The sequence below is a fragment of the Syngnathus floridae genome, chromosome 9, assembly GCF_059516105.1.
Source record: "Syngnathus floridae isolate MCC-2025c chromosome 9, RoL_Sflo_1.0, whole genome shotgun sequence".
Classification (NCBI taxonomy): domain Eukaryota; kingdom Metazoa; phylum Chordata; class Actinopteri; order Syngnathiformes; family Syngnathidae; genus Syngnathus; species Syngnathus floridae.
The window spans coordinates 11190478-11214304 of record NC_142421.1 but is presented as its reverse complement, the minus strand read 5'-3'; the positions used below and the strand labels follow the sequence as shown (position 1 = coordinate 11214304).

The 23827-nt window shown below is 47.0% G+C and overlaps 3 protein-coding genes and 1 long non-coding RNA gene across 31 annotated transcripts in view; 3 read left to right on the top strand and 1 right to left on the bottom strand.

The window, feature by feature from the left end:
- LOC148393484 (ankyrin-3-like) overlaps nt 1–8380 on the top strand; it is a 70218-nt gene extending 61838 nt beyond the window's left edge. For 17 of the 24 annotated variants that reach the window (XM_088385160.1, XM_088385157.1, XM_088385167.1 and 14 more), the window contains 10 exons: nt 618–692; nt 801–932; nt 1021–1164; nt 3007–4225; nt 4295–4460; nt 4802–4882; nt 5248–5331; nt 5433–5528; nt 5827–5925; nt 6538–8380. In XM_088385160.1, coding sequence (XP_088241286.1) covers nt 618–692; nt 801–932; nt 1021–1164; nt 3007–4225; nt 4295–4460; nt 4802–4882; nt 5248–5331; nt 5433–5528; nt 5827–5898 — 2069 coding nt within the window. In that variant the 3' untranslated portion in view covers nt 5899–5925; nt 6538–8380. Of the gene's footprint in view, nt 1–617; nt 693–800; nt 933–1020; nt 1165–1815; nt 4226–4294; nt 4461–4801; nt 4883–5247; nt 5332–5432; nt 5529–5826; nt 5926–6537 lie in introns of those variants that run through there. The other 7 variants (XM_088385161.1, XM_088385154.1, XM_088385162.1 and 4 more) reach the window with 4 other exon arrangements.
- Nucleotides 8381–8792: 412 nt separating this feature from the next.
- On the top strand, nt 8793–15755 carry LOC148393483 (coiled-coil domain-containing protein 6-like). The gene is made up of 9 exons (XM_088385185.1): nt 8793–9096; nt 10665–10814; nt 11694–11822; nt 12226–12329; nt 12393–12553; nt 12942–13098; nt 13946–14046; nt 14369–14490; nt 14569–15755. The coding sequence occupies exons 1-9, from the start codon at nt 8842–8844 to the stop codon at nt 14770–14772; spliced, it is 1383 nt and encodes a 460-aa protein (XP_088241311.1). The 5' UTR covers nt 8793–8841; the 3' UTR covers nt 14773–15755.
- A 970-nt stretch (nt 15756–16725) lies between these two features.
- On the top strand, nt 16726–23419 carry LOC148393482 (monocarboxylate transporter 9-like). 5 transcript variants are annotated; one of them, XM_088385181.1, is made up of 8 exons: nt 16726–16837; nt 16901–17013; nt 17506–17803; nt 19226–19451; nt 19526–19669; nt 20100–20195; nt 21194–22060; nt 22160–23419. In XM_088385181.1, exons 4-8 carry the CDS (start codon nt 19259–19261, stop codon nt 22345–22347), a joined length of 1488 nt encoding a protein of 495 aa, XP_088241307.1. In that variant the 5' UTR covers nt 16726–16837; nt 16901–17013; nt 17506–17803; nt 19226–19258; the 3' UTR covers nt 22348–23419. The 5 variants fall into 5 exon arrangements, with proteins under 5 accessions (XP_088241307.1, XP_088241306.1, XP_088241309.1 ...); XM_088385180.1 differs by having other exon boundaries at nt 16743–17013; XM_088385183.1 differs by lacking the exons at nt 16726–16837; nt 16901–17013; nt 17506–17803 and adding an exon at nt 17928–18043.
- LOC148393481 (uncharacterized) lies at nt 18349–23706 on the bottom strand. The gene is made up of 3 exons (XR_015860421.1): nt 23540–23706; nt 18558–18745; nt 18349–18490 (listed from the first exon to the last, which is right to left on the bottom strand). It is a non-coding gene; the product is annotated as an uncharacterized LOC148393481 (long non-coding RNA).
- Nucleotides 23707–23827: the final 121 nt, after the last annotated feature.

The following is a 23827-nucleotide window of genomic DNA, read 5'->3' as shown; positions in this document are numbered from 1 at the left end:
GATCCATCATCATTAATGTACTGTGTCGTGTATCGTCTCTGTTTCCAGATTCCTATCCCCCTGTACCTCCCTCCCCCACCCAATCCTGTGTGCCCTGTGCAGTAGAGTAGCAAGCCAGTTGTAGTGACTGTCACAACCTGTTTGGCAATCCCTGGTTTGTCTCTGTTCAGGGCAAAGTTGTCGTAGTTATGCTTGTAGTCTCAGAAACGTTTCATATGTCACGGTAGTTTCCTGTAAAGAACACCACATAGCGCATGTTGACCATTTAGATACCGAGAACGAGCCACCCTCGATTTTTACAACTCGGGAGTTGTGGTATGCTTTGTTTTGTGTGGTTCTCATGACACGTAATGCTTGCTAAAAGGTTACATGGCATAATTAGCCGTAGACCACCACATGTAGTATGAAATGCCTTTTCTTGCCATCATGTCAAAGAACAATTGAAACTATCTTATTTAAAGACTTAATTGTAGTTTGGAAGAATTGCAATTGCAATCCAGATATCTTGAATTGGAAAATAAAAAAGTGGCCAGAAAAGGAAACGTGTTTATTTCTCTTATTATACAAGGACAGGAATAAGCCAAATGTTAACCAGCGATTGTCGACTGTTTCTTCAGGTCCCCAAAGCCCTTGTGAGCGGACAGATTTGCGTATGGCCATTGTAGCAGATCATCTGGGACTCAGCTGGACCGGTGAGGAACTTGTGGCGTGGTTCCGATCAGATTCTTCAGATCAGATACTTCTGTACCAAATATTCATGTGCTGCTTCTTAAAGGCTCAATTTATGTGTCTCGTCACAGAGCTGGCTCGGGAGATGAACTTCACAGTAGATGAGATCAACCACATTAGATTGGAGAACCCAAACTCGCTGACAGCACAAAGCTTTATGCTATTAAAGAAATGGGTCAGCCGAGAAGGGAAAAACGCCACAAGTAAGACTCTATGTATTAATATCTTAAAAGATTTACCTCCTATTAATTTGGATCATGTTGACTGAAATTGGTTTGTATGTCATTTCAGCTGACGCCTTGACGGCCGTGCTGACCAAAGTCAACCGGATGGATATTGTGACTTTACTGGAGGGCCCAATTTTTGACTATGGTAACATTTCTGGCACGAGATGCTTTGCCGATGATCATGCGGTTTTCCGGGATCAGGCTGATGGTAAAGTTTAGCTCTGATTAGCTGACCTATTACCTCTTCCTGCTACCATGTTGTTGTGGTTTTTGTTTTTGCTTGGCCCACTTTGCATGAATCATGTCTATAGTGCCAATATTTAATTCCGTCCATATCTAGAGCTGTTGAAACAACTTTGGACAACTGGCTCCGACTGTTCTCCAGAAACATTTTAATAACACGTGTCTGCTAGCAGGACTGTTTTTTGACTAAATCAAGATTGGCTACATGGCTACAGAGTGCCAGTTGTCATGAATGACCAATCTTGACAAGAGTATCCTGTTTGAAGTGCATGCGTTAAGATAGTACAAAAATATTTTCCCCATGGCTAAGCTAAAGGTGGATTATGTGACTGTGTTATTCAGTTTAGTTCTCCTCGGAGCCCCTCCAGTTCCTCTGAGCCTTCCTTGGATAGATGAGCGCTTCTCTTCCCGTTCCTCCTGCCTCCCATCACTTCCCCCTCAGCAGCACCCACTGCTGATAACAGCACAAAAAAGCTCTTAATGCTTTAAGAGCCACCCCTCTGCCAAAGTCACCCTGTTTATTCATTTTCCTGTTTTGTGTTTAACATCAACACTGACATTCATTTTTCATTCTCTCCTGTTTTATTTTTTGTCTCAATCCACGCCCGCCCCTCAGTGTGTGTGATTATTCCTTTGATTCCGAGCAGTCCCGCTTTCATCCTGCACGCGGAGCAATCCATCCCGTCCCCTCCCCTCACACCTCGACCCTTGACCCCACGACGCTCTCCTAGTTACGAGTTCTCCATTGCGCTCAAAGACTTGGCACCCCCTTCACGAGTGGAAAAATACTTCAGCTTTGTTCCCCCGCCTCTTAGATGCCTCAACCCTGCTGATCCTCGCCGATCCCCTTCTTTCCCTTTCTCACCGCATCCACCCTCCCCGATCCCACTCATCACCTCACCGGCGCCTTCATTTGTACCATCCTCTCCCCCAACCTCCCCTGCTCCAACAGAACCAGCAGTCGATGAATTATCCCAAAGCACCTCAGAGCTCACCTGCGGTGCACCTAGCGTCTCTGGACTTTCGAGCACACCTGCTCTCCTCAACCTTGCACCCTCTCTACCTGATCATGCGTCACCCTCCATTGTTCGCTCGCCAAGTGATTCGGCCGTTTCCACTTGCCCTGTCTCCCCTCTCTTCTTGCCCGCTGTGTCCCCCTGTGGGTCTCGCTGCACAAGCCCAAATCCCCCATCCCCGCCTCTCCGCTCCCACTCTCCTTGCCCTGCATGCACTTGTCCACCTTCCCCTCGCACCCGCATTGACCCTACCTCATTGGAAATATTTATGTAGCGATATATTAGTGGTTCTCAAACAAGGGTACCCCCAGAACTCCGTGAGCAGTTTTCATATAACTCTATCTTGGGAATTATAAATTAATGCTCGTAAGAATGACTTTTTATCCCGACAAAATTTACGTAGAGATAAGTTTTTTCATGAGAATTGTCAAAATTGTTTTAATTCCTGTGGCAATTAGGGGAACTTGTGGTTATTTTTAATTTGCGTTAGAATTATGATGGGGTTCTCCACTGTAAGGGACCAAAATGTTTGAGAAGCCCAGTTTTATATTTCACCTCTCATCTTTGACATGTGAGCATGTAGCATCTTTCGTAGAGTCAGTCGGTTTACTTTATGTATATACACTCCAACTTAGTTCACACATTGTATTGCGTAAGTCTGCTGTGCGGGTACCTCTCTCCAACTTGAGCCTCAGTGCCATTATCCTTGCTGTGGGATGGATGGATGCATTTTGCTATGTTTTGAGTTCTTAGCATGCTTTGGTGTACATTCATCATCATGTCACCCACAGATTATCAGAGCATTCTAGCCGAGTTGCATTCCCCCACCGTCCTGCACTCCGACCCACATTTCCTGGTGCCCGAACTTCCCATCACACCCGACCCTTCCCCTGTGCACCACCAGCATCACCATTACCCCCAACCCGACTCCCTTTGGCCGGCAGACTCCCAGCCTCAGCCCGCACACTGGAGCCCAGAGATCAAAGCTGGAAGCCTACCTGAGAGTCCCCTTAGACCGTGTCAGCTTGCCCTGTCCCTTTCAGCTTTTGACCTCCCTGATCCCATTCCGTCCAAGGTGCGAAAGCCCCACATCGCCCTGAATGACCAGCTGCTTTTGAGCGAGGAGGAGGACAGATCTTATCGAGAAATGGAGCCGAGCCGCAAGCCCAAGTCACGTGCTGTCCCGGCAATGTGCGAGTTAGACGTCAGCATGGCCTACTCCACATCGTCCTCTTCAGTCTCGTCTGCATCGTCTGCAACTCCTTCAACACCTGACAGAGCACAAATGGAAAATGAAGATGTGGTCCAAGTGGACATGTGTATTGAAGGACGTGAGAAGGAAGTCTCAAAAGAAAAGGTCGATGAGACAATTGCGGCAGTGGGAAAGGTATTTGTGCAAAGGTGGGTGGAGGAGGATTTGATTAAAAACGTGGAGAAAAAATGTGAGATAGTGACAAAAGATAGGTGTCAGCTGGAGGCGAGGAAGAATATTTTCACAGGACAAAAGGGAGAAGCAGAAATGAAAATTAATGTGCTGGGAGGTAGATTTGGGGGCGATGAAATAGAGGCTGAGACTTACAAAGAGGGTGTTAATGAAACAACCGAGAAGAGTGAAGAACTGGTCCACCGTGAGGACAGAACAAAAGTTGCTGAACAAGTACTGCGAGGTAAAGACAGAGCCACTTGCCAACCAAGTGACTTGACTGTTCACGAATGGGCTGAAGCCCTCTGGGAACATCAGCCCACTGAGGGGGAGGAGGAGGATGGCAGAGAAAATCAAGAGATCTCGGATCTCAAGGCAGTGGCGAAGACTGAAGAAGGCTCAGAGGAGACGGAGGAGGACCAGGAGACGACTGCCGAGGCAGCCAGAGATCTGAAGCTTCTCAGTTGCGCCGAACAGCCAGAAAAAGATGTGTGCTCGCTTTCAGGTTGGCAGAGTGACTCATCCAGCGTCAATGCGGAGCCACCGACGCCGGGACGCAGCTCGGATCTGCTGGACAGGCGGGAAAGGTGCGAGTTGTCCCGTTGTTGAAATTCGTGAAACTCAAAAAACATCCGTCCTAATTGTCCATCTCTCAGCAGCCACGAGAACTCCAGCGATTCTGTCACTTCCTCGTCCAGAGGCGAATCAGGGAGGTCCCGGCAGAACGGCGACAACTCCAAAACCTCACCTCAGGGCGGCTCATCCGAGTCGATGAATGGCAGAAAAGAAGAGGGAACGCTGGTGTCCGAGAAGAAAGTCCAGGTAATTGTGACTAACTGATTAGAAGAAAGGTTTCTCGGACGCGAGTTTCGGCCTCAATTTACACTGCCGGTCCCGAGTCCCCAACCGCTATTTGAAGGCTGGATGGAAGCCTCCTGTGACTTGTGACACTTGAACCAAGCAGTGGGAATCCAACTGTTTCCCTATTCATCCAAGATCTCAAAAATATGTACTTGTTCTTTGAGCAGATCCGCCCATGGAAGAAAAATGTACAAGTTCCAAAGTTGCATCAACATTTGGCTACCTAACCACCTTCTTTCTCTCTTCCTGGCTTTGTTCTCTTTTGAATTTGTGTCTTGATGTTTGAAATATGCCTTCTCCAGCAGCGGGTTAGTGTAGATTCCGGTTCCGAGGAAGAACATACCGTAACCACCAGAATCTTCCGACGCAGGCTCATTTTAAAGGTACCCTGCGAGCCTGGCAAAATGGCTCGGGTCGGCTTGAGTCTGGAGTGTTTTTTTTTCTGGGTGCTTCAAGTGGCTGCCTTGTTGGGTGCGAGTGGATTCAATAGTATAGGAAAGCTTCTTTGCATTCCCAAGCCTGTCCTGGCATCTCGCTTCATCTGGATGCAGTGAGTGTCATTTCTGATAGTGTGAAGCCTCTCGTGCATGGCATCAGGATCATGCTGAGTTTGCTGTCAGAACTTTGCAAAGGGACTTTCTAGTTTGTTAGGTTGCAGTGCTCAATCTTTCCTCTTGGTGTGCTGGTGGTTTTTATTTGCCCTATTTCAATGTCTTCTTTGATGGCGCTAATGACCAAACATTCGCAGGGCGAGGAAGCAAAAAACATATCAGGCGAGTCTGTGACCGAGGAACACTACTTGGACCAAGACGGTAACTTCATCAGTAGAAAAGTAACGCATCCTTTCACATTCTTGATCCGTTCAGCTACATGGAGAGAAGCGCTTTGTGAAACCATCGGTTCTTTTTTTTTCTTGGTTGACACACCGAGCAGGTCATCAGGAAGGTCATCCGCCGGCTCTCTAGCTCCTCGACAGACAACCACAGGGACCTTCAGAAAAGTCCCATCCTAGCGGAGGACGGGCTTGAGGTTGGCAGAGAATCCCGTCTTGGGTGCAAAATGCTGGTGGCATGCAGATCTTTTGGGTTGAACATGAGATGCTTCGTACAATGCATTTGAAGTTGCGCACCGCCGGCAACCAAAAGTGCAATATCCAGCTGATTCCTATCCTGCTTACTTTTCTTCATCCAGGCCCGGTTTTGGTGTTAAACTATAGACTACTAACATTTGCTGGTTTCAGATTGCAGTGCTTGGCTTGACGTCACCTGTGACGCAGTTTAATGATGAAAAAATACCTTGCTAACTTTCTTTCCGTGTGTCCTGGCAGAAAGACGGAGCGTCGAGGAATAGCAGACGGATGGACGACAAGAGGCCCGGAGATAAAAAGTTTCACTCCTAGGGGACGGATGGTTGTCCTTGCTACCAGGTACAGTTGCTCTATGTCTGATTATTTGAGTCATAGTGAATTTATTCGAGGTGAGCCATTTGTTCATGCGGTTGACATGTTTGTTTATTAAGGTTATTTCGAACGAGTCGTTTGTTCAAGCGGTGGACACAAGCCGCGATTAGAGTGGAGGCAAATATTTGAGGAATTACAGTGTAAGCATGCCCCCCCGCCATGGCACCGCATCCTCGCCCACATATTTGCTCTTATCTGTGCAAAAGGCTTAGCCATGTCTGAGCATTTTTTTACGGGAGGGGGCAAGCAGGGTTTTGTTTCCAATGGTCATGGGTGACAAAGCGCTGATGAGCAATGTTGAACGGCGTCACCTGCGCCTCTGTCTTTGTCTACCAAATCCCTGACTCAGAGCAGTGTGTCATTTCCAAAAAGAGTTGTTAGCCCGGCAGCCTCACTGTTAAGCCCCACTGCTGTTCGGCCATATGCTACACGGTACTCCCAGTCAAGAAAAGCAGCACACCCACTGAGCATCGGGTGCTACCATGATTTTAGCTGGGGGATTGAAACCAGGCAGCTGAATTTGTCACTTTTGTTGATTTCCTAAAAGCTTTAACTGCATGTTCTGTTTTGTGTCCACAGCCATCCAGGATCATAGTCCACAAGCCTGGGAACAGGACATACCTGAGGGCTGAGGTGTTCCAGTTTGAGGATTTGAGTCCAAGAGTCCTGCCAGCATCCGCTTCCACTGACAGGACTTCACATGGCAAGAGGAGCCCAATGCCCCTCTTGACCCTACAACGCATGAGCATGAACAAACTCCTCCAACTTCCCGTCAATCAAAGGGCCCGAGAGTGGGGGGTGAACACTCGGTCCGCGGGACCGGCTGTCGAGGATTCCGCCTCCTGTTAGGACTTTCGACGGAAGGCCTCTCAGGAGGGAGGGGGGACTCCTTCGCTCACATCCACACACACACGTAGGTGCAACCGTTGACCAAAGACGGCACAATCGGAAATATGAAGACACAACACAGCAAGACTACGATCTAATGGAACACGTCAGCCAATCTTCAACATGTTCAGCACTGGCCTTATAGTTTTTCTTCTTGAACCCGCTCTTGTCAGGATGTTTTGGGACATATTTTCTTCCTTTTTTTAAAAAAAAAATACATTTTTCTGTATATATAGTCAGAATGTGTACGATTCTTAATAAGCTTCTGCTAGGGTGGAGTTTGGTCACATTGGGGTGTGGGGTCTTTTCAAGTGCTTTGGTAATCCACTGAAGCAGTTCCACTTTCCAAAGTTGTGAGCGTAACAGGTTCTTGTAAAAAACGAATAAAAATTTTAAAAAAAAATAGAAGATCTACTAGATCGGGTATAACGTTTGTACGCAAACTGGTTTGATTTTAACGTGAGGACGTTTCCAGAAAATTAGTGTTGGGTCATTCCCAAAGTGGGGATCTAATCCCGCAGCCTTTCAAGAGTATTTTCAAGCATGCCGGTCACATTATTTTAAGTACAATTTTTACAAGTTTGCAAAAGCACCGTATTAAGAAAAAAAGGCCCTTTTATCTGTGTGTACACGTATAGCCCGAATGTTTGTCACTGGTTTTATATTTGAAAATGGACAAGCATAGAATTCAGGAATTTTTTTTTTTTGAATGGTGAAAAATGTGTGTGAGTGTGTGTGTAAAACTGGAGGGGCATCTCGAGAGCGTACTAACTACAAATGTAAGCGCTAGTAGGCTGGCTCGCTGTACAACACTGTAACCGTGTATCGTGCGTTATTGGCTAGAAGGTGTCAAGAGTCTCCGTGCACTGTTTCCACCGTGTCGTCTCACAAATGCTGTGGTGTCAAATGACTAAAAAGGGGCATTTATTTTTCCATTATTCATCTTTTTACGGTGACGGGTTGAGACTTGATTTGAAATCCACTCACAAGTAAAGATTATTTTGGCATCTTGGAGGAAAAAAACACTGGATGGTCAACAGAAGCAGTTTAAGCATCAAATAAATGTTAACGCCGTGTGGTTTTAGGCAGGTTTAATGCAGTGTCCTTTAGAATCATTTTCATCACTCGTGTGTTGGTTTTCATTAGGTCAATGTGCTCAGTATCGGTATGCTGATGCCAACGCTGTGGACATTAAAACTATGTGACTTTCTTTTGTGGGGGGGTGAGAGGTACACATCTCCTTGCTCCCCTTAAAATCTATCAGGGGCTCGATGATCCTTTGATACGGTTGAACTATCGATTTTGTTTCATATGTGTTTTCACCCGAGCGGACTTTTTGATGTACAATTCTTACTAACAGAGTGAAGCCATTGAAATGTAATAATAATTCTAGCACTTTGGTGATTCGAGGTCTTTTAGAGGCGATATAGAACGGCGCTAATGTTTCAGATGTCTTTCAAGAAAGGAACAAAACAGACTCAAAAATCGACCTTGAAAGGATAAAAAAAATAAAATGCATTGGTTTTGCAATACACTTTCTGTTGTCTGTGTCCTTGTGTGATGCAAAATTCACAAAATGACTTTTCTTAAAAATATTTTCGTGGGTCCATCGGGGATGTTGCAAACTTTAACTTCGATCAGATTGACAGAAACTTGGAGAACTTGGGAACGAACTGGAAGAAGCAATTGAGCGCCTTGATGTGCGGTGCCATGAAAATTTCTTTTTCCAGCTCAAAAATTCACATTTAGTGAAGAAAGCATTTACGAGAGACTGCGTTCAAATGGGAATACACTGTTGCTCGCGTGCTTTGTCTTTATGACGTGCTAAAAAGTTGAGCAGTTTAACGCGCTGCTGGAGACTTCCACACCGGGGCGCTGTCCCCATCGGGCAGAGTTGCGTGGACGCTCCGCTTGTCTTCTTCTGCGTCGAATCTGAGCCCTCTGCTTCTCCTCATCCTGCTCCTCCTCCTCCTCCTCCTCAGCAGCACAGTCGCCATGGCGGACAGCGCGAGCGAGAGCGACACCGACGGCGCGGGCAGCAGCTCGGCCACCCCGATGTCGACTTGCGCCTCCAACTCGGGAAAGCCGAGCATCGTGATCTCCCAGTTTCGCCTGGAGGAGCTCACCAACCGACTGGCCTCACTACAGCAGGAAAACAAAGTTCTGAAAATCGAGCTGGAGACGTTCAAACTCAAGTGCAAAGCGCTGCAGGAGGAGAATCGGGACCTGCGCAAAGCTAGCGTCACTATTGTGAGTAGCTTTAGCCACTTAGCTCGCAGGCTAACATACATGATCGATATGATGCCGTTTGTCATGCAACTAGCCGTAGACGCTGTAGTTTAATCGTATCTTAAGTGCACAATTTCCACGCGCATTGCATGTCATGTGTGTAATTTATTGCCCAACACGCCCATCTGCCTCTCGTGTTGTTAGCGATTTGGCTATGATGCTATGCTAAAGTAGCGTGCGTGCTAACGTCTCCGTTGGGGTTGGCTGTCCGACCAGCGGTTAGCCAGACAGCTAGTTTGGCTTTGTTTTGTTCCTTTAATACCCTCCTCCCTCCCCACCCCTGGCTAATCTTTGCTAACCTCAGCGTCCAAAGTCGCGTTGACACCTCACGGAGTCATTTATTAAATCGGCGTGAGCTGCTTGAAGGGGGGGGGGGTGCTTAAGTCCCAAATGGGCGACACACACGCCAAGCGTACCCGAAAAAACGTCGAGACACAGCTGCAGCATCGAGTCAAGTGAATTCAGCATTAGCCCTGACGAGGTGTGTAACTGATGCCTTATCGAGATGGGAAGTATGTAGGCCAAACTTTGCAGAGCAAAGCCAGGACGAGGCTCGTGTGTCTCCCCCGGTCGAGGTGAGCCTCGTCCTGGGTGTCTCCTCCGCTTGACCCTGCCACTGAGTCATTCCACATTCCAGCTCGTATGAACGCATTGCCGAGATGATTAATTTGTGTGTTCTGCCTCCTGTTTCAACCCCCCTTTTGAGGCTCCTATTACTGCAATAACCCAGGAGCCATTAGGGGAAATTCTGTTTCCGTTTTGGATGCCAGTGGAAAAACAACAGTGAATCACCAGCTTGCCACTAAAACCTTTTGGCCGCCGTTCAGTTATACAACTCCACCCTGTTAGAGCAAATATCTTGGGCTGGATTGGCACAATTCAAGAGACTGCACCACGGCAGTGGATGAGTGGCGAACAAGTCCGGCTCACGGATCTGAGCTTAATTCACATTGGCTTCTGACTATCATGAGGACTTTGCGACTTCCAAAGCAATGCACATTATGATTATTGAAGACTCTAAAGTGTCGTTGACCCTCACGAAACCAGTTGCGAAGCTTTTGTGAAGAATTCAAACCCTCTAATGTTTATGACTGCCCATGTTCTCACTTTAAACCCCAAACAATGATCACAAACATTTCAGACTCATGGTACAACATAAATCTTAGCATGTAGAGTTCTCACGCTGCAGCATAACGTTTTCCTTTGTTTGAGAATATCCTGCAGGCTTACCTTCTCCTGGAGCGTCATTACCTTGTTTTGGCTCTTTTGATTGTTTGCCAAAAAACGTTAAGAAGCCTGCGGCATCTTAGAGCAACACGAATAAAGCACAAAAATATTTGGTTAGGTGTGACAGGGTGTAGTTTTCAGCTAATAATTTTAGATCTCTCCTTTAGAAAAAAAAATGTGGGAAAGATTCACAAGATACCTGTGCAAGTATCGAGTACTGATATACCCAAAAGTAGTTAAGTTAGACCTTTCATTGCAATGCCTTTGTGAACCTCCCTTTCTTTGATGCACTTGTCCCGCAGCAAGCGCGAGCGGAGCAGGAGGAAGAGTTCATCAGCAACACCTTGTTCAAGAAGATCCAAGCCCTCCAGAAGGAGAAGGAGACCCTGGCTGTCAACTATGAGAAGGAGGAAGAATTTCTCACCAACGAGCTCTCCAGGAAGCTCATGCAAGTGAGTGGTGTGGCTGATGGAACATTTGCGCAATGCTACTTCGATGCCAAAGTCGTGCAGAGTGCCAGAGTTGCACTAAACATCAAAGGTTGGTTATTCTCTACAGGATAAAAAAAAAAAAAAGGCTCAGAAAGTAGACTGCCAGTGTTTTGGGTCTCCCTTTTATTGTACAGTCCTTGACTTCTAGTTATGCTTCTATGACAGTTGGGTGGTAAATTCAAGTTTGTCTCAGTAGACCTCTTCCCAAATTTTGTTTATTTTAGTTTAGCTCAAAATAAAAGTGAAGAAATTGCAGCTCAAATGATGTTTGTTTTTCCGTCACATGACAGTTGTCTTCAATTGCTGCCGACATTGGGCTTTTTGCCAGACCCTGGCAGCGGCCATCTCGTGCTCAACTGGATATGCCGTGCCATCCTCAGACTCACCTTGAGCTGTGATCGCATACTGAATCGGGGGGGGGGGGGGGTCACAATTGATTTGAATGATGTGAGCGCTGTAATTGATACATATGATCTGCGTGTAGTTGGGATCAGATTTTCCCTCCCGTTTGGAAGAAGCTCGTATGCCATCCAAAGCTATTTGCCTCATGCCCTCTCAGTGCCGGTCGTTCCCCATCAATTAGTTAGCGGTTTTCCTTGTAATGATGAGTCGTCATTGCTTATATAATTGCTCCTTCTTGTTTATCTGCGTTATCTGCCAAATGCAGTCACCATGGTCACCACATCTGTCATTCTTCACAATGGACTCCATCGTGTTTTGCTAACGTCGTCATCGTTTACACTCTGGTCTTCAAATAGTTGATGAGTGACTCATCGTCCGTCGCCTGTTTGTGCTTCTCTCTTCGCACTTTCTCTTTATTTCTTCTCCCCCTCGTCTTAGCTCCAGCACGAGAAGGCTGAACTGGAGCAGCACCTGGAGCAGGAGCAGGAGTTCCAGGTCAACAAGCTCATGAAGAAGATCAAGAAGATGGAGAACGAGACCATCTCCAAGCAGCTGACTTTGGAGCAGGTTGGAACCCCCCCCCATGCAAGATGCCATATGACTCTGTCTTCACAATCCTTGTGCAATAATCTTGCACATTTCCCAAAAATGAAAGTCGATGTTACGAGAAAAGCACAGCGCTCGTGTTACCAAATTGTTTTCAAGATGAATGTTTTTGTAAGAAATGGAACATTGAGGAAGTGAGTAAAACTATCTTAGAAAAAGAAAAACTCCACCCAAACTAGTTCAAACAACTCCACCCAAACAAATCAACTAGTTGGTAGAAGTTTTCAAGCGTTGATCATGAAGTGTTCATTTTTTGGTCCGTCGTGTCTTCGAGCAAGCACGCGGCCGAGCTTTTCTGCACCAAGACCTTGAATGTGCTGCACACATTCTCTGAATGTTTTTCTTGTTCCCATCACTCCTCCAGTTGAGGCGGGAAAAGATCGACCTCGAGAACACATTAGAGCAGGAACAAGAAGCTCTCGTCAACAGACTGTGGAAGCGGATGGACAAGCTGGAGGCAGAGAAAAGGTACTCGCTGCTCACTCCAAGCGACAAGCGTCTTTAGTCACAACCTTGCGTTTCATTCGCCAGGATCTTACAGGAGAAGTTGGACCAGCCGGTGTCGGCCCCTCCGTCCCCGCGGGACGTCTCCATGGAGATCGACTCCCCGGAGAACATGATGCGGCATATCCGCTTCCTGAAGAACGAGGTGGAGAGGCTTAAGAAAAGCTTGCGCACCACCGAGCTGCAACGTAAGCGGCCATTCCATAATCGAGTTTCAAACGTTCGTCGGGCTGTGTGGAATGAACACAGCTCAAATAATTGATATGATATGCAAAAATGACCAGCCCTTGAGTATTGCCCTAATTCCTCCAATTTCCAAATTGTAATTGGTCCATAGTCACTTCCCAATTCTATTTGTTGCTTTGCCTTTTTGTCTTATTAATGAAAGGTTAATTAGGCTGAACCTGTAAGCCTCTCCCATGATGCTTCTGTCTTTTCCGTTTCGGCCACTAGGGGGAGTGCCTAACTCAATCCTAAATCGAGGCAAGCCTGAGCTGGCAAGACAGGCGTTTAGTTTGCTTTACAATGCAGCAATGTGGCATCGGGCCGTCAACAATGTGGTTCGTCCCTGCGCAGACACAGAGAAGCGGGCGCAGTACATTGAGGAGGAGCGGCACATGAGGGAAGAGAACATCCGGCTGCAGCGGAAGCTCCAGCGGGAGATGGAGCGTCGCGAGGCGCTGTGCCGACAGTTGTCGGAGAGCGAGTCCAGCCTGGAGATGGACGACGAGCGGTACGAGACACTTTTCATCGCAAGATAACAGTTGCATGAAAATGATGATACTAGCAGGTACCGTTCTGATAATTTCAGAGGATGCCCCCCCCCCCCCCCCCCCCCCCCACATCACAAGGACATGTGCAACACTATTACAACATGCCCCCAGTTTCACACTAAAATTCCCAACAAATTATGTATTTATCCCCGTGTTGCGCTTTTCAGCACAAATTTAAAGCATTCCAACTTGAAGGCTCACATTCTGCATTTCAGCATTCTCATACCATCTCTACAAAAGTAATGCATGATATCAATTGTTTTTTTGTTTTTGTTTTTTTATTCACGCAATATCCAAGACATACAACATGATACAACAAACAGTATTACACAGTCGGATGCGTGAAAGGTCACCCCAAGGAAGCTATTTAAAGCTTTTAATAGGGGGCCCGGTTTTCCATAAGTATCAGTTATTGGCCAGATATCCTTACATTATGGGCAACATATAGATAAATAATAGACAATAAACAATAAATACACAATAAGGCACAACAAGCAGTAGACACACAATAAATATACAATAAGTAATAGATAGTCTCAGTATTCAGGTTACACTGGATTTGATGTGAAGTGCAATTGCAACACCTGATAGCAAAAAAAACCAACACATCAGTAGATTGTTAACCGAGTGGCGTTCATCCAACCTGAGTGTGTTGTGATTACTTTGTAGCCAAACTGTTGCGTTACATAACATAATGCCCCTAATAAAACTGGATGATGTGACCTGAGTATAGATAACATCACGTTAGCTGTCAACAAACTTTTTTTTTTTTTTTTTTTAATAATGGTTTTTGACTCGCTTCTCCAGGTACTTCAACGAGATGTCGGCGCAGGGCCTACGAGCCAGGACGGTGTCCAGCCCCATCCCGTACACACCCTCCCCCAGCTCCAGCCGCCCCATATCCCCTGGTAAGATGACACTAAGTAACTTGTCAGAAAAAGAAAGAAAGACGACTGGCATAAATGGACTTTATTATAAGCAATGAAAAGAATCCTGGCAGCCCCATATCGAAATCTAGATCGTAAAGTTACCTTATATAAGAGCCGTTTTTACGATTCTTGTCATTTGCTCGTGTCGACGTTGACCTGCAGGTAGAGTGTTTGACCTCATCTTTGCACCGGAAATACCGAAATATAAATGTTTTATTTCTGGGCAATCAGGCTTGATTAAGCCCGGCTAACATGCACACGCGTCATCCTGTTGAGCAACTTTGTCTTCCCGCTACCGCAGGTCTCTCGTATGGTGGCCACACGGTCGGCTTCACCCCACCGGCCACTCTGTCCAGAGCCGCCATCTCCCACTACAACACCCCCGCCCTGCACGTCCACGGAAGCTCCTCCCACTCTGTAGCGGTGAAATGGGCAGCCCACACGCACGCGCTGATATTCTGCTTCATGTGTGTCATTGTCGTTGTGTTCCTTTCCATGCAGAGGCCCTCGCCGAGGAGAAGCGCCAGCCCAGACAAATTCAAACGTCCGACCCCCCCGCCGTCCCCCAACACGCACTCAGGGGCCCTACAGCCTCAGCCCCCGCCACCCCCGCCGGCCCAGCCCATGGTCCAGTCCATGTCCTCCCCGGCGGCCATGTCGCAGCACGCCGCCGCCTCTGCGCAGCCGCCTCCCTCCCAGCCTTAGCGCCGCACGCACGCGCACACACGTCTCCGCCTCGGGGCGCGCAAGGGCGCCCGCCGGATGCCACGACGCCAAAACTGCAGCAGCTTCCGTCATTAGCGAGCTCTGGAAGAAGCGCTCAGAAGCAGCTTACAAAGTTTTTAAAGAGGAGAGAAGCGACGCGGCCGCGATGCCTAGCGGCCAAAACATACGCGGCGGCATTTTCCTAATTGCTCTTCAAACGGAACAGAAGCACGGAAATATAATCGCTTTTGGGACTCGTCGGCCAATTATCCGTTCCGCCCTCCTGTCGTGTACACGTTTTGTTTTTTCCTTTGCTTTGTTTGGAACTTGAGCTGGTTGCAATTGTTGTTGTGGCGCTTTTCAGATAGCACAAACAGCACAGGCTTTTTTTTGTTGTCGTTTTGCGATAGATGGATGTTTGCCTCAGCAGATGGATGTATGGCCCTCTCTGTGGATGTGATCGATTGTTTTCTCGCCTTATATTGTGGCACTCGATTGCAGTAGTATGTGCCCCCCCCACCTCACCATCACTGCCCACACTACCCCTTCAGCCATTTGTCAGTTTCATCCGTTCACTCACATTGTGTGAGAAGACCGCCAAAGAGGTCTTTATCATTGCGTATTCAACATGAAGCTCGCATCACCGTTCAGTTTTGTTCCTGAATGCTCGTTCAAGTCGATGTGGAACGGGGGGGGGGGCGGTCCTCCCTGAGGGTGCACACTGGTACATAAACCACAGATAAATGTCGCCTTGAAGGTGTTAAATAACAATGTAGTCTGAGGTGTTAGTCATGTACTCTTTGCTCTTCTCTCTCTGGTGTATTTCTCAATGCTTTATCATCATCAGATAATGGCAAAAAAATTGAAGAAACAAATCACACATTGTGCTCTTTACACTAAATATACATACTGCTAAAACATTCTCAATGAATGGTACTGTCAAACTAAATTTCTATGTATGATTAAAATCTCTTGAGATGAAAGCTTTTGTTTTTCTATTTGTGAGACGCAACTTTTTCTTGTCGATATAGTCGTGGAGATGTCGAGCAGGTGGACCTCGCTGGCAGTGAACATCTCAAGTAACCCGCTGGGGAGAATCTGATTTGATGTTTGTGCCGTCTTCAGGTTTGCTCTTTCCAAGAGACTTTGGTTTCAACTCCCCAGAAGGCACCTTTGTTTTTGTTATCAACCCTCTACTCATCTTACCATGATGTGCACCAGCAACCTTTGTGGGTGGGGTCCGCTCCTCCAGGCCTCCCGTCGGCTGCTGCGAAACATCCTCAAGGTGACTGTTTGCCTTCAGTAACACACACCAATCCCACCATCTTGTCTTTCTGTTTTTCTTCTCAAGCGTGTGATCTGTGTTCTCTTCCAGTGACTTGCCGTGGAAGGGCTACCTGTTCTGACGCCCCCTATGGGTGAGAACAGCAAGCTACAGCGGCTCGTGTGTCACGACCAGGAGAGATGGTCAAGATCATGTAATCGCTGCAGGAGAGAGCTGACGTATATGCACTAGAGTTTAGTTGAGCTTGCATCAGATACAAGTGGAACAATACTTATTTTGTGCATCAAGATGTTTCAAATTAAACAATTAGCCGACTTGACACGAGTTTCGAAATGTATTTTGGTTCAAGTGTTACGACATATCAAACTAACAACTATTTGGTTTGTCACTCCCCTAATATTCCCCAAAAGTTACAACTGCTTTTGAATTGCCAAAATGTTAGCGAAATATGCTCATGAAATCCTTCCTTCAAAATGACGGTACGTCCATTCACCCCCGCCCCCCTCCAAATAAAAATTTTAACTGTTCTGTGGTTCAAGTTTTTTTTGTTTTTTTTTTGGTAGTCATGACTCTTTTTCACAACCTTCATGAGGTCACAAATCGTGGGAGAGTCGCAGGGGTACTCGGCCTGATGAAAGCCAACAAAGCCGCACGGTGTGTGTGTGTGTGTGTGTGTGTGTGTGGTGAAGATAAAATTCCTCAGCATCTTTTCCACTTCCACGGCGGCGCTTTGCTCCATTTTCCAGAAAAGAATTAGGCCTTGTAATCCCCCTTCTGCCAGTAAGTTACAGGAGCAATAAGAGGCATTGCTCACGCTGGCATTAAAGCGAATTGTTGCCTTAGACCAGTTCCAACCAGATGGGGAGCGGAGGGGAGGGCCAGGCGTGATGTGTGGGAACCTGAGGAAGCGCTTAAAACAGTAGAAGCGCCTGTCAATCATCAGCAACACATAAAAGGTGTAGTACCCGTCAATTATCAGCAAAACTAAAAGGTGTATTCTTATTCCTAACAATAAATAGCTGTTAGCTGTTATTACAGGATCTAAAGTTTCTGGTGAACTAACAAAAAATGTTATAACGTTTAAGTCACCATCCTGTTAGGTGTTATTACAGGATCTAAAGCTCCTGGTGATGTAACATTTAAATCATAATCCCATACAAGTCAAGTATCAAGATGGAATCTCCTCTCATCAACAGGCTTCTGTCAAGATCATAAAGATGATAAGCTGTTTTATATTCATGCTGGCCTTTGGAAATTGGCCTATATTTGTCAGCTCATGAGCTCCTTTACAACTTCCCAGTTTGCACACGTACAAGTGCAACTTCATGACCCCGGATATCACCCCCCATCCAATTTCTTGTTTACTCATATTTTTTTAAGCGTCTATCAGGTAAAATAATATTCAATTATTTATAAAAGGTGTGTCGCGTCGCTTTTTTTTTCTTCAGGTCGTAAAAAGGCATCCGCGTGCGAACGGGTAGCCGCACTACTGCTGGCCGGCGGGAACAGCTTCCAACCGGTTTGCTCACTGGCCACAAAGCGGCCAGGAAACAAGAAGAAGAAGAAGGCGGAGGCGCAGTGCGCTGATGCTCGGCGACTAGTCGACACCTCCTCTCACCCAAAAAAAAAAAAAAAAAATCTTTCCTCTCTACTAAAACGCACTCAGGAGGCTCTCCATCCTACATGGAAAGTTGCCGCGGAGGAGTGCGCATCACCGCCGCAAGTACCGGCTGCTGTTGATCCGAGGTGAGCACATACCGCATTTTTATAAGCAACAAGGTGGAAATTGTTTACATGAACTCGTTGCTATTCGTTTCCGACGGCTCCACTACGTTCATATTGCGTGTGCTTTAACTAATTGTGACGTACGACAGAAAGGCTGCACTGTTGGCATTGCGTTGTAAACAAAGCGCGCCCGCTGCTGCTGCTGTTGATGCTGCAGTGGTTTGATGCACTTGCTCACAAACGAACAGGCTGCGATGAAAGGTAGAGAAACGCTTTTTAAATGAACTTCATGAAAGAAGGGCAGAATGAAGGAAGCAAGGAAGGATGTGTGAAAGGACAGAAGATGACAGAAGAAAGGAAGGATGGTGTGACTCCAAGCTTCTTACTCGAGCCTAGAGGTCTAAATTGAAAACCTTAACCCTTGCTAAAAACACCAATAAAACCCTATTTACAAGCCTTACTTTCAAAACCTTGCCCTATCTTAAAACTCCTCGAAAGTGTCATGGTTTTTAGCGGTTGTTTAAGCCCACATGCAGAACACACTCAGGAGACCGAGGAGCTCTATAAATGTTTATTGAGTTGGGTAAGAAATAGCCGAGCTGAGGGTCCGGGACAGGAGCAACAGAGCTGGTCGTCCGAAGGTGGAGTGAGCGAAGTGCTGCCAGGGAGGGGTGGAATCTGTCGGGAGGTCTGCAACGGATCCAGGAGCTGGAAGACAGCAATAGATCTTCTTAGATGTCTCAATAAGAAAGCGGCGGAGGACGAACGAGCATACCGGAGTGCCAGGGTACACGGCGAAAGCGAGCAGGGTGGATGAAAGCGTGAACACAAAGGCGTGGAGGTAACCAACAATGGCAAACACTCAGGTGAGGAGTGGCTGGCTTGATCGGCAACATCTGTGGATCCTCAGCCACCCTGCTCACAGACGCCACCTTAGACAGAAGAGGAGAAGGCTCCCAGACCCTGACAGAAAGCCTCATTTTGAAATTTTAACCGAATCATTCAAAACCATAACTTGAAACTCTAACCCTCTTTTTGTCTTGAATCCCTAATTAGAAACCCCAATCCGGTTTAATGTTGAACTTCAAATTCCCTGCCACGACTGTAACTGAAAAGGCTTGCAATGAACTTGCTACAGATGAGAATTTGTGTGTGACAGTTTTCTGGAACGCTTTAAAGAATGTTGGAATTTCGAAAGAGGAATATACCAAATGAAGCTGTGTTTAGTAAATGTAATCAAATGAAAATGTTGACCAGTCACTGCAGCAGACCTCCGTCCTCACTCTTAACTTTCCTCTACTCCGAGGTGTGGTTTTAAGCACAAAAGCGCACTGACTTTGTCCTCAGGGACACAACTCGGTGGCAGCCTCAGAATGTGTACTTTGCAAAAGGTGCTGACTAATTGACAACACCCCCACCCCGCCCCCCCATCCACCCACACAGGAAGCCCTTCCTCACTCGGTGGGCAGCAGCAACATGGCTTCCAGAGCGCTGGATGGCGGCTGGGGATGGGCCATTGTGGTGGCCTCCTTTCTGGCCCAGCTGCTGGCCTACGGCTCCCCGCAGTCCGTGGGCGTCCTCTACCCTGAGTGGCTGCACACCTTCCAAGAGGGCAAAGGCATGACAGCCTGGGTGGGCTCCCTGGTGGCCGGAGTGGGCCTCATCGCTAGTGAGTGTCCTTCTTTGGAATTTGTCAGCATCTCCATAACAAAAACAAATCATTTCCCCTGCTTCTCTTTGCAGGTCCCGTGTGCAGCGCTTGTGTGGACAACTTTGGCGCTCGCCCTGTCACCATCTTCAGCGGCGTCATGGTAGCCGGCGGCCTGATGCTCAGTGCCTTCGCGCCCAACGTCCAGTTCCTCATTTTCTCTTACGGCATTGTCGTCGGTAAGCGGCCGGGAATGCCTTTAATGTCAAGGAGGTCGCATGAGCGGCTTAATCTTTTTTCTTCCCACAAGTCGGATAATCATTCGAAGTGGCCGCAATTACGTAAGACGGGAGCTGATTACAGCTAATAAATGAGCATCATGATAAAAGACAGCAAGCATTTGTTTGACATGAGGACTGAAAAATAATTGTCGGGTTCCTGCGTGACCTTTTATTACCCCAACCGGCCACCTGTTTCTGGCACATGTAATGGAGCGTGCATAACGTGGCCCAGAGTGGTCGCCATGCATATTTCAAGACAGTCACTTCTTGATAGCACGTGTAGCGTATTTACATCTGTTTTTTTTGTGTCAGCCATGTCATGTGTTTTTCCTACTCATCGAAAGTCCTGTCATGTCCCACCCTGCCTTCTTGTGTCCCCCTCACGTAGGTCTTGGCTGTGGTCTCGTCTACGCGGCCACCTTGACAATCACCTGTCAGTATTTTGACAAGAGACGCGGGCTTGCCCTCGGCGTGGTCACCACAGGTAACGCTACCGCCGCCACCTGCTGCTCTGAGTTCAACTTCTCTCTACTTTACTGCTTACATGTTTGCACGTATGCGCCGCTGCTTAGCAACCGTGTAAAGCTTCGCGGGAGTGCAGCACTTGCAGTCTTCTGGGAAGTTTTGGGAAGGATGTGCCAAAAGTGCGCAAGTTTAGCTGGCATTGCCCCACTGCAGTGCTGATTTTTGAATGCTTTGCAAAAATGCTAATTTGGTGCGGGCTGGAAGAAAACGATTTCTTCACATCCCTTCTAAGACTGCAGTCGACGTTTTCCCGATGAGTTTCCTTTAGACTAGTGTTCATTAGTTATCTCATCAGTCACTTTGTACAAGGCAAAATATGGATGGCCTCCAAAGGGGGCTGTGCCCAAAGCTTCAAAATAGCAGATAATTGGTGGACAGGTGACGCCACCTGAGCGCTGTTGGCTTCCTGTATAAAGTCCACATCCACACCCAGCAAACTCAGGATGTTATTGAAGCTGCAGTGCTATCACATTTTTATGCTTACTATTCATTATTCAGGGTTACACAATCGATCGCTTCCTCATTCCCAAAACAAGCTTATGAGGTTAAACTTCAATGTTGGGTTGGGTGAATAGTGATACCAGGTATCGATATTGGCATCAAGCCTTATTTCACAGGATCGGTACTCATGACGTTGGCCGATACCAATATTGTTCGCCCTTGTATAACCGTTTTACGATCAGGAAGTAGAAATGAGAAGAATAGAAAATTGCCATTAATTCCATGTAATTTGAAGGAAAACTTACACTGTCTGTTAAAAAAATATCAGCCAGGGAGGAATTTTATGAATCAAAAGTGCTAGTGATATCAGTTGTTGGTATCGGTGACGACTCAAGAACTGAATACTCGTACAGGATGACTAGCGAACAGGATAGGCTCCAGCTCGACCTGAAGAAGGTGGATGACTGAATATCCAACCAACTCACAGTCAATATCTCGACGGTGTCTCCATTCCAGGCACCAGCGTGGGAGCCTTCATCTACGCCACGGCTCAGAACGAGCTCATCGTGCTGTACGGCCTAGACGGCTGCCTCCTGATCATCGGCGCGCTGGCGCTAAACCTCATGGCCTGCGCCGGCTTCATGAGGCCCCTCAACATGCCAGGCTACTACCTCAAACAGAGGGCGGCCCTGGAACGCAACACGGAGCAGCAGCTCTTCGAAAAGCCCCAGACAGACGACCTGAAGACGGCGCCGGGTTCAACAGCGTGTGCTCAGGACAAAAGCCTGATGGCGAAGGAGCTTCTCATCACCACCGACGGCATTCGGGTAGAGACAAAGAGAAGCGGCTTCCTGGCTCGGCTGGGCATCATGAGAGTCATCAAGAAGAAGAGGCAGGCCTACTCCAAGTACATGAGCTCCATGCATGAGCTCCTGCAGAAGCAAGCCATGGTGGCCTTCTGCATCGGCGTCTTCCTGTTCAGCCTGGGAGCGTTCCCTCCCGTGCTCTTGATCGAGGACGTGGCGCAGAGCCAGGGACTCATTGAAGAAGTCAGCGTCATTCCTCTGGTGTCCATCGGAGCCATCGCGACATGCGTGGGCAAACTGGTGCTGGGTGTCCTGGTGGACATCAGGTGGATCAACAGCATCTACCTGTACGCCTTCACCATGTTTGCGGGAGGCGTGGCGCTCGTGCTCATCCCTGTCACTAAAAGCTACTTGGGACTGCAGATCCTCTCCGCCATCCTGGGCTTCTTCTCTGGAAACTGGTCCATCACTTCGTACATCACCACAAAGATTGTCGGCTTGGACAGACTCACACAAGCCCACGGGATCGTCATGTTCTTCGGTGGATTTGGAATCATGCTGGGACCACCTGTTGTTGGTAAGTAGGAAGCAGAGTGAGAACTCCCCAAGAACTGGATCCAGATTGGTTGAATTTTCCAGGAACCCTCCTCACTGTTTGCCTTTCATCCCGTCTCAGGCTGGTTCTTCGACTGGACGCAGTCTTACGACCTGGCGTTCTACTTCAGCGGGAGCTGCGTGTTGCTGGGAGCGCTGGTTCTCTTCCTGCTCACGCTGCCTTGCCGGAACAGGAAGGCCACGTCCGACAAGGACAGAGCGGACGTCCAGTTCACCAGCAACTGCGACAAAGTGGCCTCTGTCGCGTGAATGCCGGCACGTTGGGGAAACGCGCCAGCACTTGCTCAGCACCTTCGAGCAGAAGCACGGTTTGCCCTGTTTTCTGCTGCCAGGTTTGCGCGCACCAAAATACTTTCCAGAGCCAATCCAGGCCTTTCCTCCCAAACCCATGCCTGCATTTCTCAGGTTCATGCCAAACTCACAAAGGGTACTGTGGGCGGCCATCTTTATTTTTTAGCCTCACTGATCTAGGCAGACAGCTAGAAATGCACAAACAACCTTCAAGAATTAAGGAGACTTGTTTTTTGTTCATTTGTTCTTAAGCAACAAGATGTTTTTGTATGTACACCCGAATTCCAAAAGCATCGATGAAAGACAATGCCTATTGACACGAAATGCCTATTTGAACAATGCAAAGGCCTTGCTTTGTTCTTAATCAAGTTTTTTACTTTTCAAAACTGTTTATCACAACATGAGCTACAATTGCACAATCCACCAAGAGCTGGGCCAAAAAGATAATAACGCTCAGTATTTTAACAATATTTACGTATCAATGTTGTGTTTCAACTTTCTTTTACTGCCCTGGGGTGTGCAGGTGTGCCTAATCCGTTTTTAGGATCAAGTAAAACCTGATGTTTTTCATGATTTTGTCTATTTGTGGCATAAGTATGTTGACCTGCCGGGCTGGTCCTTTTTCATGCAGTTTTTGTATGTTGTGTGTGTTAGCGTCTGTGCATGCACACGTGTGAAGGTTTATGCGTTGTTTGATGCGCTTTTATGCTAGCCTAGTTAAGTCCTATGTAGCACTGACTTTAATATGCACCTGGCCGTAGAGCTGTATGTAAGTCGACATGTTTTAAGTTAGAACTGTGTACGTCATGTAATCACACGTAGACTTTGAGAATCATTGAATGCTGTTCAAGACACCGCTGAAAATAGTTGTTATTTTTGGGGGCGCATTTTGTGTCTGTTCAAGTTGCAGACGTGATGCAACTGACACTGCTTTTGCATAAAGACAGTTATGCCTGTTTTCTAACAGTTATATCTACGTATTTTATTTGTTATTTTGTATGCACTGAGCCAATAAAATATGTTTTCAATACTTTGTATGCACTTCTTTTATGCAGTGTAGGCTATGGATGGATACTAGTCCACCAATACAGAAATTTGATTCTTGTACACACATTTATAATGGATTAATGGTAAACATGTCTTATCTCACAGTTGACGGATTGCACAGTTTTCATGAGGTTTTTCCAGGTACTCAGCTTCCTTCCCTCCCAACCCCAAAACAGACATGTTAAGTTTAATGTAGACTAAATTGACAGAACTGTTGATATTTTGTTCACCTAATTATTTATGCACATAGGTCAAATTATTAGTGCAGATTTGTGCACGGTTTACATGTCATATGATGGCTGCTGACAGACGACGTGGGCGCGGCCAATGACGTCAGATACACGGAAGTAGATGACCACAATAAAGTGTGTTGTTTAAAGAAAACGCCTGG